At 32.9% G+C, this 14,583-nt stretch overlaps 1 protein-coding gene across 1 annotated transcript; it reads left to right on the top strand.

Annotated features, from left to right (window-relative positions):
- Positions 1 to 12,105: 12,105 nt before the first annotated feature.
- On the top strand, positions 12,106 to 14,311 carry LOC145100821 (Pectin lyase-like superfamily protein). Its single transcript, XM_079037950.1, has 6 exons — positions 12,106 to 12,434; positions 12,595 to 12,726; positions 12,816 to 12,977; positions 13,078 to 13,285; positions 13,430 to 13,620; positions 13,731 to 14,311. The coding sequence occupies exons 1-6, from the start codon at positions 12,141 to 12,143 to the stop codon at positions 14,127 to 14,129; spliced, it is 1,386 nt and encodes a 461-aa protein (XP_078894076.1). The 5' UTR covers positions 12,106 to 12,140; the 3' UTR covers positions 14,130 to 14,311.
- Positions 14,312 to 14,583: the final 272 nt, after the last annotated feature.

The following is a 14,583-nucleotide window of genomic DNA, read 5'->3' as shown; positions in this document are numbered from 1 at the left end:
ACTGCTAAGAAAGCTAATTTCGGGATGAAATTCCATCTAACGGGGGATGATGTAACAACCTGAATTATTTATCCTGTAAGTCCAGCCAATCAATCGAGAGTCAGATTTGTTTCTGTTACCTTTTAGCCTTGTTAAGGGTCATTTTATGAGTTCTAAGCCTAGCACACTCAAGGATTGTGTGTTAGGAAGTGAATCAAGAGCCTAAAACAACATATGAGCCATAAAACCCCAACAAGTGAGGTTCATGGCCAAGGTCCATGTTCACGGCCATGTGTAAGTCCCCAATTTGCCTGTGTATCAATCAGATCCGTTTGATGGTTTGGAATCCCAATCAAACGGATGATGTCAGATCAAATAGAAGAGAAGGAGAAGAAGAATAATATGAATCTCAATGTATTGATAAATAGAATGATGATCCTGATACAAGAGATTCACACACACTAACACACACTTGTTCTTCTTTCTCTCTCTCTCTCTCTCTCTCTCTCTCTCTCTAGGCCGTACACTCCTTTTCTGTTCATCACTCTACTCCTCAACGCTAACACCAATATATATACTAGGGAATATGGGCTTGGTGAACATGGTCCGTAAATGTGTTTATAGCCGTAAACCTGTTTACGGCCGTAAACACAACCGTAAACACGTATATGGCCGTAAACACCAAGTTGTTTACGGTCCAAGACACAAAAATACATTTTCCTAGAAAAGTAAAGTATAAACCATAATTTTGACCCAACAATATTCCCCTTGGTTTATAACTTTCTTTTCTTAATGACCCAACAAGCTCCCGCTAAAAAGTAGCTGCCTTTTCTTGTTAATCTTCAGTTGGAGATTGGCTTCAGCGTTTATCTTCGATGACTTCACAGCTTCAAGATGAACTTGATGAATCTTCAATAAATGACTTCATCTTGAGCACTTAAGCTTTTCTTCAGAATTTGGCATTGAGCGCACATTGAGTGAGGAGGCTTGACGTACTGATTCTTGAAAGATAGCGCTTTCAGCTTGACAACCTTTAGAGAGAACATCAGAGAGAACAAATCTTATGGATCAATTCAACAGGTTCATAGATAGCAACAGATTGATTGAGGAGGCTTCAATGCAATCCGTCACATAATCTTCAAGTGCAAATTCACCTTGCTTCTGGGGTTGAAAGATTGAATTTGAAAGAATAATCTTCATTTCTTGCTCCTTTGAATGAGAATTCTTCGATGATTACGGATGAAGCCTTGGCTCAGAAATCTTCGATACAGTCTCCATGAGTCTTACCTATACTTGAAATCACTTTTCAAGACAAACAAAACTAAAAGAAAATTTAGCACACAATATTTTTAGGTTTTTCATACTTTCTGAAAAAAAAAATAAAACAAAAACAAAAATATTTTTGGATTTTTGATTTTTCTGAAAAAGATATAAAACAGAAATAACACTATTTTTTATTTTCTGTTTTTTGGTTGATTTTTGAATTTTTTTTAATTCTCCCCCTAAATTTGTGCATAGAGGAAAACTATGAACAAATTTAACAAAACAAAAATATTTGGAATCAAAGTTGTTAGACAGTCTTAGTCTACTTATCGGTACCTTTATCTTCATGTCTATTTCTGATCGATCGTCGGTATTCAGGTCCACTTAAACACGAAAAATTTGTGACAATTTTGAACAAACTAAGAATGACAAGACATTTTGATCCTACATTTTTAGATATATTTCCTAGAGACCATTTAGCTGCCGACGACCAGGGATATTGTTGTCCACCTAAATTGAGCAGCGAGATCTACAGATAATCTGTATGTGTTCAATTTTAATTGTATTAGAATATGATTCTCGCTTCCTGATATGCTCCAGTAATCAAGAATTTCCAAAATAATCCTTACACTGGGTGAGCAGACAATTATTAAGAGAGAAGATAGATTTAGAATGCATATGCTATACACCCAGTTCAGATCTCTTCCAATCACGCAGAGGATGAAAAATATGACTAACTGAAGTTTTAGAGGGATTGAGAAAAAGAATGATGCATATACTATGTACCAGGTCGGATTTTGAGTCACGTAGAGGATATAGTATATGGATAACAGATAGAAAGAAGATGCAGAGAGATAGAATTGCATATGTTACAGTCCAGGTCACATCTCTCGATCACGCAGAGGAGGCAACATATGGCTAACAGATAGAAAAAAAGAAAATAACTTTCTGCAGACCTAATTTATCGGAATTCCCCAGTCACCCCATCAATACCAGAATTAAGGACAGAATCCACACATCGAGGAAAAGTGAATCCACAGTTCTAGATACAGGTTCTTTTAGTGTGACCAGTAGATTCCCATGTATATCTCCCTGCTCAACCTATCCGAGTGTCGTATTGTTAGGCTAAACGGATCTAACTAGTTCAATATCTGTCAAGTCCTTGAATTCCTTAAGTTCAAATCTTCCTAGTCAAGTCCATTTAGAATCTTTTGTGCCTACCGATGCATCGAGCATAGAGCGTAGACAATTCAATTTTGGTACGTTACGCAGATTCAGATTGCTCGTTATCACTTGATAATATCACTTCCTAAGCAATACCTACTAACGAAAAACTATAAGAAACTGTATTTAAAACGAATCAAATTAAGATAAACTCAAGAGTATAGAGAAGAAAACTCAAACCGTAAGTCACTGATTGAATCTGCATCCAGAAGGTATGAGAATAACACGCATAATCTCAGAACAGATTCAAAAATTCTTCATGTCGTTAAGCACAAACCCCATGAGTGACTCCTTCCTTTCTTCCCTTCCCACAAAGGACACATTCTCAAACAAAATTTTGAGTGTTTTATAGTTGAGAGATGCCTCCTATCATGTGCCTGGAATAGCTACTACCAACAAACCAAAGTCTGATGATACATCTCCATAGCTGCTCCACCATAGAACGGGATCAGTTGGTCTTTGGAACCTAGTCCATTTTGAAACTGGGTCGAACTTTGTCATCAATGCATGGTACTCTCTCCCATGACATATCCTGCTTATCACAAACAGAAGACGATGAAATATTAGAGTCATTAGAAGATTTGGGAGTTTTCACCTTTGGTACCCATCTATATTCGGGTTTAACCCATTTCTTGTTCGATCCGACGGGTGGCTCAGTGCTTGCTTTTGATCTTGATGTCGGCCGTTGAGATAAATTTGACCAAACCGGTCTTTGTTTCGCTGGAGCATCTCTTGGATTGGGCTTCTCAGCCTACATTCCCTTCTTGCCCTTGGGATTCGGATTCTTGGCCTTCATAGCATTCCAGTTGCCATTGTCTGAACGTGACCTTGAGGGGTTTCTGTTGGAGTATCTCCCTCTTGGCACGTTCTGCCACCCTTGTACATAGTAGGGAACGTATGCGCGATTAGGACAATTTCTGGCAATGTGTCCAGGTGTTCCACAGTGAAAACACGTCTTTTTGTTCACTGTGAAGTTGTTTCTTTCTGCCCTTGGTGGCGTATCCTTGCCTCGTTTCTTGTTGATCCAACATGCACACTTGCAACAAGCACTCTGTTACGCTGGAATTGGTGGCCTGTATTTCTCAACAGCAGGTTTGTTAGGAGTAAAAGAATTCGAAGCAACAGATTCTGAGTTCAAAGAGTCATTGGTATGTTTAGTAGTGTTCTCCTTGTTCTCATCTTCTGCTACTTTACCTGCACATGAAGTAGAAACATTAGAATCTTCAACCTGAATACCTCCTGACACAAATCCAGATGGTTTGCCATAATGAAGATGTGCCTCCTTGTCAATTTCTTCCTGTGTCATAGGGATGGATGTGTAGTTATGATTGAAAGGTGGAGGAACACTATCATACCCTAGACCCTTGTTTTGATTATCTTTGAATTTTAATTGGGTTTCAAATAAGGACTCGACTGTCTGCCTTGACGCAGTATAATTTTTAAAACTAACATCTATTTTTCCACACTTAATTTTCAAAGTGTCAAGTTCTTCAGTTATAGCAGCAAGTTGTCTCTTAATATAGTCATAATTTTCACACTTGTTGCTATACTCTTCCTGAAGCTTCCTAAAGTCTTTGGTTTTTGCTTCTAATTCAGCCTTCAGGGGTTTCTGTCCTTTCCTAGGTTGATATCCTTCGTATTTTAGGTCCTCAACTTCTCTTTTTAATAAATCAATTTGTTCCCGAAGAAATTTAATCGTATCTTCACTAGATAGTGTACATGAAACTTCACATGATTGAGAACATGAAACTTCATTGACCGGAAGGTTTACGGAACTCATTGTTTTTCCACACTTCAAAGCGTCAAGTTCTTCAATAACAACAGTAAGACTAAGACGATTGAGATCTTTTGTCTTCTTGATGACAGCCACGTTCATTTCCCACGACTTTGGAAGCGCATTCAGCAGCTTTTTGTTTATCTAAGATTTAGACAAGAAGATCCCAACTATATTCATCTCAGTAGTAAGTGTAGTAAATTGCTGCAACTGAGTTTCTAGGGTTTCTCCAGGGATATAGTTGAACAGGTTGAATTTTTGTCTTAACATATCCCGACTCTCTTTCATGTCTTCATTTCCCTTGTTGACCTCAAAAGCCATTAAAAACACAACTAGAAGCCAAAATCAAACTTAAATTTAAAAATGCCCTTTGACTATAAACCTCAAAAGTCAACCTTAAAAGTCAAATTTATAAAGTCAAACTTAAAAGCTAAATTTGAAAATTTAAAAGTTAAATGAGAAAGTCAAAGTTTAAAGTCAAAGGTCAAACTTTAAAAGTCAAAGTCAAAATTTTAAGTAAAAAGTCAAAAATTAAAAATTAAAATTTTGGGTTGAAAATTGAATTTAAAATAAAAAGGAAATTGATATTGGGGTTAAAAGTGTCAAATTTTCGAAATTAGATGCGAAAGGGAATGTTTTTGAATTAAATTCTGGAGGAAAAGAACATCCAACAAGCTGGATCAGATGGCAAGGGTGCTAAAATGATGAGGTGAAGCACCCGAGTTCGATCCCTGGCACCTGCGAGTCACTTCCTATTTTTTTCAGATGCGTGTGCGAGGAAGATGGTTGCTGAACGAGACTGCTGAATGAACATGTGCGAAGTGCGAGGTGCGAGGCCGAGAACTCAAAAGCCGGAAACGTGCGAGACTGAGCCGCAAACTACTAAGCCGTAAACGTCGGACCGTAAAATCGCGAGACCTCGGACAGTAAACTCCGGGTCCGTAAACTTTGGCCGTAAACTGTTTCCAGCTGTACACTCCTCAGAAACCCTAGCTGCTGGCCGCCACCCCCTCGCTGGTTACGACCAAAAACAACGATTTTTGCCCCGTTTTGCTCCAAAACTCGATCATAAACTCGTTTTTATGAAAAACGCGAAGATCAAACCCCCCTAATTTTCAGAGATCTATCAAAAAACACAAAAATCTTTCAAAAATAAGATCAAATAAGTTCCAGATCTGACAAAATTGATTGATACAACCAAGCTCTGATACCAATTGTAAGTCCCCAATTTGCCTGTGTATCAATCAAATCCGTTTGATGGTGCGGAATCCCAATCAAACGGATGATGTCAGATCAAATAGAAGAGAAGGAGAAGAAGAATAATATGAATCTCAATGTATTGATAAATAGAATGATGATCCGGATACGAGGGATTCACACACACTAACACATACTTGTTCTTCACTCTCTCTAGGCCATACACTTGTTTTCTGTTCCTCACTATGCTCCTCAACCCTAACACCAATATATATACTAGGGAATATGGGCTTGGTGAACATGGGTCATAAATGGGTTTACGGCCGTAAACACGTATACGGCCGTAAACACCAAGCTGTTTACGGTCCAAGACACAAAAATACATTTTCCTAGAAAAGTAAAGTATAAACCATAATTTTGACCCAACACCATGAACCCTTGTTAGGCCGTGAACCCCTCCTATATGGATGACTTTTTACCACTTTTTCTTCACTTCTTCTTCTCTTGGCCGCAATCACTCCTTTCTCTCTCAAGTATCATCCAACAAAGGCTCTCTTTTCACCTCAAAATCGTAAGTATCTCATCCCTTTACTTGTGTATACTTAGAAACCCCTTTGATTCCATATTGATTCATCACTTTTCCTTCAAGATCTTAAAATCACCATCTTTTCCACCAAGAACACCAAGAACCCATACTAGTTCTTGCGCCGTGAACACCTTAGAGGCTTCCAATAAGTAAGTATCTCATTCATCTTCTTGTTGTCCATTAGAAACACTAGCATCCCCATGAAACAAACACCTTTAAGCATGATTCTTCAAGAGTTCACGGCCGTGAACCCTTCATAAGATCTTCATATGGCCGTGCACACTTCATAAACCAAGGTTGGGCTGTGAACACATCATGTGTTCTAGGCCGAGAACACTCTAAGGCCGTAAACACTTCATAGTGTGGCCGTGAACTCCCTTCAATCCATCATATGTGATTGTAACACTTCATTTCAAGGTTTTCCTAGTCCCTAAGGTTGTTTCCTTGCATGTTAGTTGTTTTAAACACTAATTACATGCCTATATATGCCATTATATGTCATTTAGGACTCGTTTGTGTCTCGGGAATTCATTCATGGAACTTCTCATCCTTACTCGAATATTCAATTGAATCACCCACATAAGGTGAGTTCATACCCCTATAATTAATGTTTTAAATGCTTTTAGGCGGGGGGGGGGGGGGGGGAATACAAGTTGAACACAATGATATTGTGTAAATGTTTAGCTGTGATAACCATCACATTAAAGGATTTTTTATGCTTTTATAAGTGATCAAATCATTTCAAAACTCTTTAAATTTATGTTAGTTAGTTATTTATAAAACTCTGTTTTTAAAGTAAATTCATAACTAAGTAGATAATCGAGTATTTTCTACAAATTCAGAGGCAGTTCAAAACAAACATACTAGTAAACTATAATAGGTATAGTTTATGTTAAGGTGTGTTTTCTTACTAGTAATTTCGATTATAGTAGGTTAAAAGTTTTGTTTCATAAAGTATGTTGCTATTAATAGTGAAAAGTCACATATCCTTTTAGGTTGCATGTACCCATAAGTGTTATGTTAAATTCAGCAAGTACATTGCTATTATAACCCAAAAACCACAATACATTATCCCTCTAGCTCGTCAACACCCTTTATCATCAAATTTGTGGCCTGAATCCAACCTAATTACTCAATACTAAGTTACTAACATATAGTATGAAATAAAGAAAGTGAAAACTCACAGATTGATTCAACATTATCATCTTTTTCTTAATCTCAAAAGGATTCAACCCTTCAAATTTTTTTGACCCATCTCCAACGTAACCTTTTGTTTCTTAAGCTTGGAACTCTTTGGCTTGGTTTTCCAACTTGCTAACACTTGAAGCAAGAGGCTTTTTCGTTTTAACACTAGGACCCAAGGATGATAAATCTTCAACATTAAAGGAAGAACTAAAATGAAAACCTGATCGAGTGAGATGAAAATCTGAGAAAAAGATAATTTTATCAATATTTGGAAATAACAAATAAATTTGGAGAAAGCAATGATCTACCATTATTGATTGGCTCTGCATCCTTAACCACTAAAGACATGTTCAAATTCTCCTCTGAATAATTGTCAACCATGATCTTAAAACTCCTCCTCTCCTCATGAATCTTTAGAAAGTTCCTAATCTTTTCCTTAGTGTCCTCTTGAGAGGGAAAATTTTTTAAAATTTTGGAACTAACATAGATAAAGCAGAAATCAAAATTAATTTCAGAAGCAGATAAGAAAAAGCAAAACCTAAGTAAGAGAGACCTTACCCGTAGTCACCCAATATTTGGATGGAAGAAGTTCCTGACCAAGAGAATCAATATTGATGAAAAAATATTTCATTTTCTAATCATGGTTACTTGGGTAACTTTTTAGAACCAAATAAGCGTTTCTAGTTTATATTTTATGAACAATACAAGAATATCCAAAAGTTTGGAGATTATAAACACTCACTATCTCGGGATTCCCAAGATCCATCCCTTTAGACTCATTCAGATGAGAAATCTAAAACAAGATACACCAAGTAACTAAAACATGATACGTTAAGGAACTGGCATTATCTGAGCATAAGAGATCCCAGTAACTTCAAAAAACTTTGAAATTAACAGAGGAAAATATAATGAGAAATCAATAGAGAATGGAAATTCATAAAAGCAAGTCCATGAAGGGGAAATATAATCTAATCTCAACATTGGTCCAGGAACTCTAAAAATAGTGCATTATGGAAATTTACCTAATGATCAAAGTGATTCAATATCAACATTGGAATAAGTACTAATCTCACTATCATCGGGGCAATATTCCTAAATCAATGAAATCCTCAACAACAGGTACATCAAACCTAGCCCTAGACCTAGTAAGCTTTTGCCCATGATAAGCACAAGAACACTGTAGGATGAAAAAGAAAGAATTACCAAGGAAAACTAAGAGAAAACCATCTTGACCACAACTAAATATTGAATAAAGAATGACTCGGGTTTATATAAGGGTTTAAATACTAAAATCTCTGCCATTTGAAATTCAAAATTCTTAGAATAATGGAACGATAAGATAAATCCAGGATAAATGGGTCACATCACATCATAACTTAAATAAACTTGTTCTCAAAATCTAGAAATCTCCAACTCTCAGGATCGTGGATTGAAGATTTCCAGGGGCAATTGTTATGGATAGAATTTTCATCTTTATTTTATTATAAATACCTTGAACTTATGCTAACATCATGGTGTTATGGGTGTAAATTCTCACATAAATCTTATGCAGGATTCAAAGTAGCATGCTGAAAAGGATCTTGAACAACATTTTGATCAAGATATTAGAGATTATTAACCCTCTTGTTTTCTTTTAATTTCTTTATTTATATGATTCATGTTCTAAATATGTCAACGAAGACTCGGTCAAGACGAAATCAAAATCAGTAATATGAAGAAAAGACATAATCACCTCAGAAATTGGGATAAATAAGATTGGCCATCAATGATCTCAAAAGTGAAGATAATGTTGAGCTGTCAATAAACATTCATTTTTACAAAGGGCCTCCTCAGGTCGCTATTCACGGATTTCAGATAAAATTGTAGTGTTTTTTCATGACCTCCCCTCAAGTTGCACGGACGTATAGTGTACATGTATTTTAGTCCATTGTTGTACCTCTTTGCCCATTATTCGACACATAGCTTTTTAATGTATTATATATATATATATATATATATATATATATATATATATATATATATATTTGGGATCAATGAGAATAATACATCACATGAAATTATGTCAATATAATAGTAATTTGGTCAATGTTTATTCTTCTCAATGAGTATTTCTTCTATATAAGTAATAAAATGTCTTATTCTACACACTAAAAGATGTGCTTAATTAATAAAAGGGAAAAATGCAATAAAGTCCTTACATATTGACTTCATAATTGATTTACTCCTTATATCTTTTTTTTCTTCAGTTAAGTCCTAAAAATTGGTAATCATATTCAATTTAACTCTGTTATCCGGCCAACAGGTCATCTAACTTTCAAAAATTACATTTTTGGCCCAGATTACAAGATTTATTATATATTTGGTCCAAAATTTACACTTTTGGCCCATATTTTAAATTTTATTACCAATTTGGGTTAAAATTTACCCTTTTGGCCCATGTTTTAAAATTTTGTTATGAATTCATCATAACTTTAGTTTTTTTACAACTTTTTTCTCAAAATTTTGTTTCGAATATGCTTTTTCTTTATAAAATCATATTTATACAAAAAAAACATATTTTCACATAAAAATCTTATACTTTCTATACAAAAACTTCTTTTTAAAAATCTTTTTTGTACACGAAATACCTATTTATAAAAATAGGTATTTATTAAGTACATAAATATATACAAATCTGTTTTTATAAAAAATATACATATAAACATATAAGTATTTTACAAAAAAAATGTATACAAATACCTATTTTATTATAGATACATTTGTATGCAGACACATATTTATAATAAAAATATATACAAACACCTATTTCATAGTAAATGTGTGTGTGTGTGTATATATATATATATATATATATATATATATATATATATATATATATATATATATATATATATATATATATATATATATTGTAAAAACATATTTATATGCACCCAAATAAATGTTTGTTTATATTTTTTTTAAAAACAAATTAATATATTTTTTTCTTATAAACACCTATTTAATAATAAATGCATTTGTATTCAAACACGTTTATATATAAAATATATACAAACATGTGTTATATAAAAAATTATTCAAACACGTCTTTATAAATGAAATATATACAAACACGATTTTATACAAAAATTATAGATACACACCTAGTGCATATAAATATATATATATATATATATATATATATATATATATATATATATATATATATATATATATACACCGATTTGTATGCATATACAAATAAGTGTGTATCTATATTTTTTTTTTATAAAATCGTGTGCGTACACATTTTTTTTTTTTTTTTTTTTATAAAAATGTGTTTGAATCAAAAAGGTGTTTAGAATATATATATACACACCTAGTGCATATAAAAATATATATCATATACAAATAGATGTGTATCTATATTTTTTTTATAAAATCGTGTGCGTACACATTTTTTTATAAAACGTGTTTGAATCAAAAAGGTGTTTAGAATATATATATATATATATATATATATATATATATATATATATATATATATATATAATACATGTATGTAAACAATTTAAAAAAAATAGATTTGTTTATATTAATGTACTTAATAAATACCTATTTTTATAAATAGGTATTTCGTATATAAAAAAGTTTTTTAATTTTTGTTATATAGTAAATATAATATTTTTTATACGAAAATGTGTTTTTTTGTATAAATATGATTTTATAAAAAAAAAAAATATTCGAAACAAACTTTTGAAAAAAAAAAGTTATAAAAAAGTTAAAATTATGATGAACTCATAACAATAGTCTAAAATTTTGGGCTAAAAGGACAATTTATGGACCAAATTGGTAATAAAATTTAAAATCTGTGCTATAAGTATAAATTTTAGACCAAATTTATAATAATTTTGAAATCTGAACAAAAAATATAATTTTTTTAAATTAAATGACGTGTTGGCCGGAATAAGATTTAAGTTGAATATTATTACTAGTTTTTGTAGACTTTATTGTAATTTTTCAATAATTCATTCGATTGTCTACTTATTTAATTTAATGGTAATTTTTTCATTTTTATTATTTACTATATAATTTTACTCTGCTAAGACATCATAATGGTATCCACCACCTATCCTGGAGGTTTGCGGGTATCCACCATCTTTCCAAATTCAAGATGTAACTTAGTCAAAATAGTATAAGATAATAATAGAGGTAGCCACTAATTCAAAATATATTATCAGCAGATATTTCTTACAAGAAGGCAAATCTAGCCAATAAATTTTAAATTATTTTAAATTCAAACATATAAGGAAAAAATCTGATTACCATTTTTTGTGGTAAACTAATTTTTTATTTAAACATAAGTTTACTAAAATAAATAATATTTTAAAGTTAGAAAAATTAAATTGCTACCTACCATCATTCCACCATTCAATTTAACTTTATTTGATATAATATCTCTATTTTAATAAATGAATAGTTTCAAGCTATTTTTATCAACTGTCACTTTAATACAAATTTTCATTAATATTATGTCATGTGTTATGTAGATATATTAGACAATTTATTTCAAAATTCAAATTTACATTTTCTAATTATATGTTAAATTTGAAGTTATAATAAAACTTTAAAAATTTGATATATCTCTTAATTAATAATTTATTTAAAATGATTTATTTAAAATAATTGATTAATAATTATAAATTTTTATTATATAAATTTAATTAATTTTATAACCATAATTCTCACGGGTTATAAACTAATATTCTTAATAAGAAAATACTTAAGTAAATATAAAATTATGACTCATGTCATAATTTCAATAGGTAGAAATAACGAAGCAATTTAATTTGTCTTTAAAATTTAACCACATTTTTCCTCTATAAAACCCCCCCTTCAATCTAATGGATTTGAAGCAACCGACTAACTAAATCCCAGATAAAAGAAAAGAACATGCCCTCTTTAACCTCTATAACAAGAAGAAACATGAAGAGCCAGAATACGAAGATCTGCATATATGGCATCTTCACGTTTGTACTTCTGTGGTCATCGAAACTTGGGGCCAATGCCAGTAGAGAGGCCAAGCAATGGCGGCACCACGGTGGCTCAAGGCAGCTGCTGAGAGAGACGTTTTACCCTTCGTATGGAGAAAGCATGCCGAATTCATTTCAGTATAGGAAAACCTCTACCATCTTTAACGTATTAAACTTCGGTGCTAAAGGTGATGGGACAAGTGATGATACAAAGGTATGCAAGTCTTTCCCATCATATTTGAGATATATTTGATCTAATCTAAGAATTTACTTGTTTTTGAACAAACCGTTTGACCCATTTTCCAACCCGTTAGATCTGCTCATTTTGTCACCTATATTTTTCAAGATTGACCAAATGTATTGTATTCAAACAGGCATTTGAAGCAGCATGGTTTGCTGCTTGTAAGCTAGAGGCATCAACCATGGTTGTGCCCAAAGGTTCAGTCTTTTTGATCAAACCCATATCTTTCTCTGGACCCGATTGTCAACCAAACATTATCTTTCAGGTGAACTTCAATTCACTTTTCGATCTCATTGTTACATATGTAGCTTATTCATTCATGAGAATCAGCTATAAATTTATTATTTTTTTCAGTTAGATGGCAAGATTATAGCTCCAAAAGCCTCAGGAAGTTGGGAATCAGGCCTCCTTCAATGGCTGGAATTCACAAAGCTAAATGGGATCACAATCCGTGGAACCGGTATAGTTGATGGTCAAGGCTCCGGTTGGTGGACGAAATCGGGAACTAAACCAACAGTAAGAACTACAAGAGCCGATTTATCAATATCCTTTTATGTGTGTAAAAATGTCGATTTAGTTATTTGTTCTAACGTTTTAATGATATATATGTTCGCAGGCTATAAGGTTTTATGGAAGTTCTGATGTGACAGTGACGGGCATAACGATACAAAACAGCCCACAAACTCACCTCAAGTTTGATAACTGTCAATCCGTTCAGGTTTCCGATATTACAGTTTCCTCCCCAGGCGACAGTCCAAATACAGACGGAATTCACTTGCAAAACTCTCAAGATGTAACGATCCAAAGCAGTAAACTCGCTTGTGGTATTTTTTAAACACATCTTTTAACCTTTTGTTATCAAAAAACGATATATATATATATATATATATATATATATATATATATATATATATATATATATATATATATATATATATATAATTAGTGTTGGTGTTTTAATTCGACAGGTGATGATTGTGTTTCCATACAAACCGGTTGTTCAGCAGTAAACATTCAAAATGTGGATTGTGGACCTGGCCATGGAATAAGCATAGGGAGCCTTGGTGAAGATAATACGAAGGCTTGTGTTTCAAATATAACTGTTCTTGATACAAAGATCCATGACGCAATGAATGGTGTACGAATAAAGACATGGCAGGTAATTAAAAAGCGTCTCCATTTTTACGTGAAAAAGTTTAAAACTACTCTTATGTATGTACATGTACTCTTGAACAGACTTTAAAGCCTTCTTTTTTATTACTTTTGTAGGGAGGCTCGGGCTCCGTGCAAGGAGTGGTATTTTCGAACATTCAACTTTCTCAAGTCAAAACTGCAATCGTAATTGATCAATACTATTGTGATGGGAGCAAATGCAAGAACGATACATCAGCTGTGGCTGTTTCAGGGATATCATTTGAGAACATAAGAGGGACGTATACTGTAAACCCTGTTAAATTTGCATGCAGCGATAGCTTGCCATGTACAGATATAACTTTAGACACTATACAATTACGACCAGTACAAGGAAGTGATCATTTAAGCAAACCATTTTGTTCCAACATCTATGGAGAACTTAAAACAAGCACCACCCCACCAATCGATTGCTTGATGGTTGGAAAACCATCAAGAAAACAAGCTCTAAATAACTACGATTCTTGCCAGAATTGATGCTATTATCTATGAGTAGATAAATGGATAACACATAAGTATATGTACGTTTTCATGTAATCAATATAGATAGAGTTTCATAATATGCGGTTTATCATTTTATTGTCTTTTAGAAGGTCAAATGGTAACAATTATATGTATTTTAATTACATATCGTATGAAAGCTACTGAAGTTAACTTGTGTTACAATATATGATTATTAAGTTCTACAAACTTAACAATTTATTATACCTTGAATTGGGTAGATTTTGTATATGTTGTCTTTTGCAAGGTAGTGTTGGTAAGTGCATTCAGATGTCATAATGAATAAATATTGATAGATCCACTAAAAATTGTAATATCATGTAAAGAAGTGGTTGCGGCTCACTTATTTAGAAGTTGAGGGTGAAGGACATGCGGATCCTTTGATCCATGGGTTATTGTCTTGACCCGATTATATATTGAAGAAGAGAGT

The sequence above is a fragment of the Lactuca serriola genome, chromosome 4 (genome assembly GCF_051521515.1).
Source record: "Lactuca serriola cultivar US96UC23 chromosome 4, Lser_US96UC23_V15, whole genome shotgun sequence".
Lineage (NCBI taxonomy): Eukaryota > Viridiplantae > Streptophyta > Magnoliopsida > Asterales > Asteraceae > Lactuca > Lactuca serriola.
This window is presented reverse-complemented; position numbering and strand designations above follow the sequence as displayed.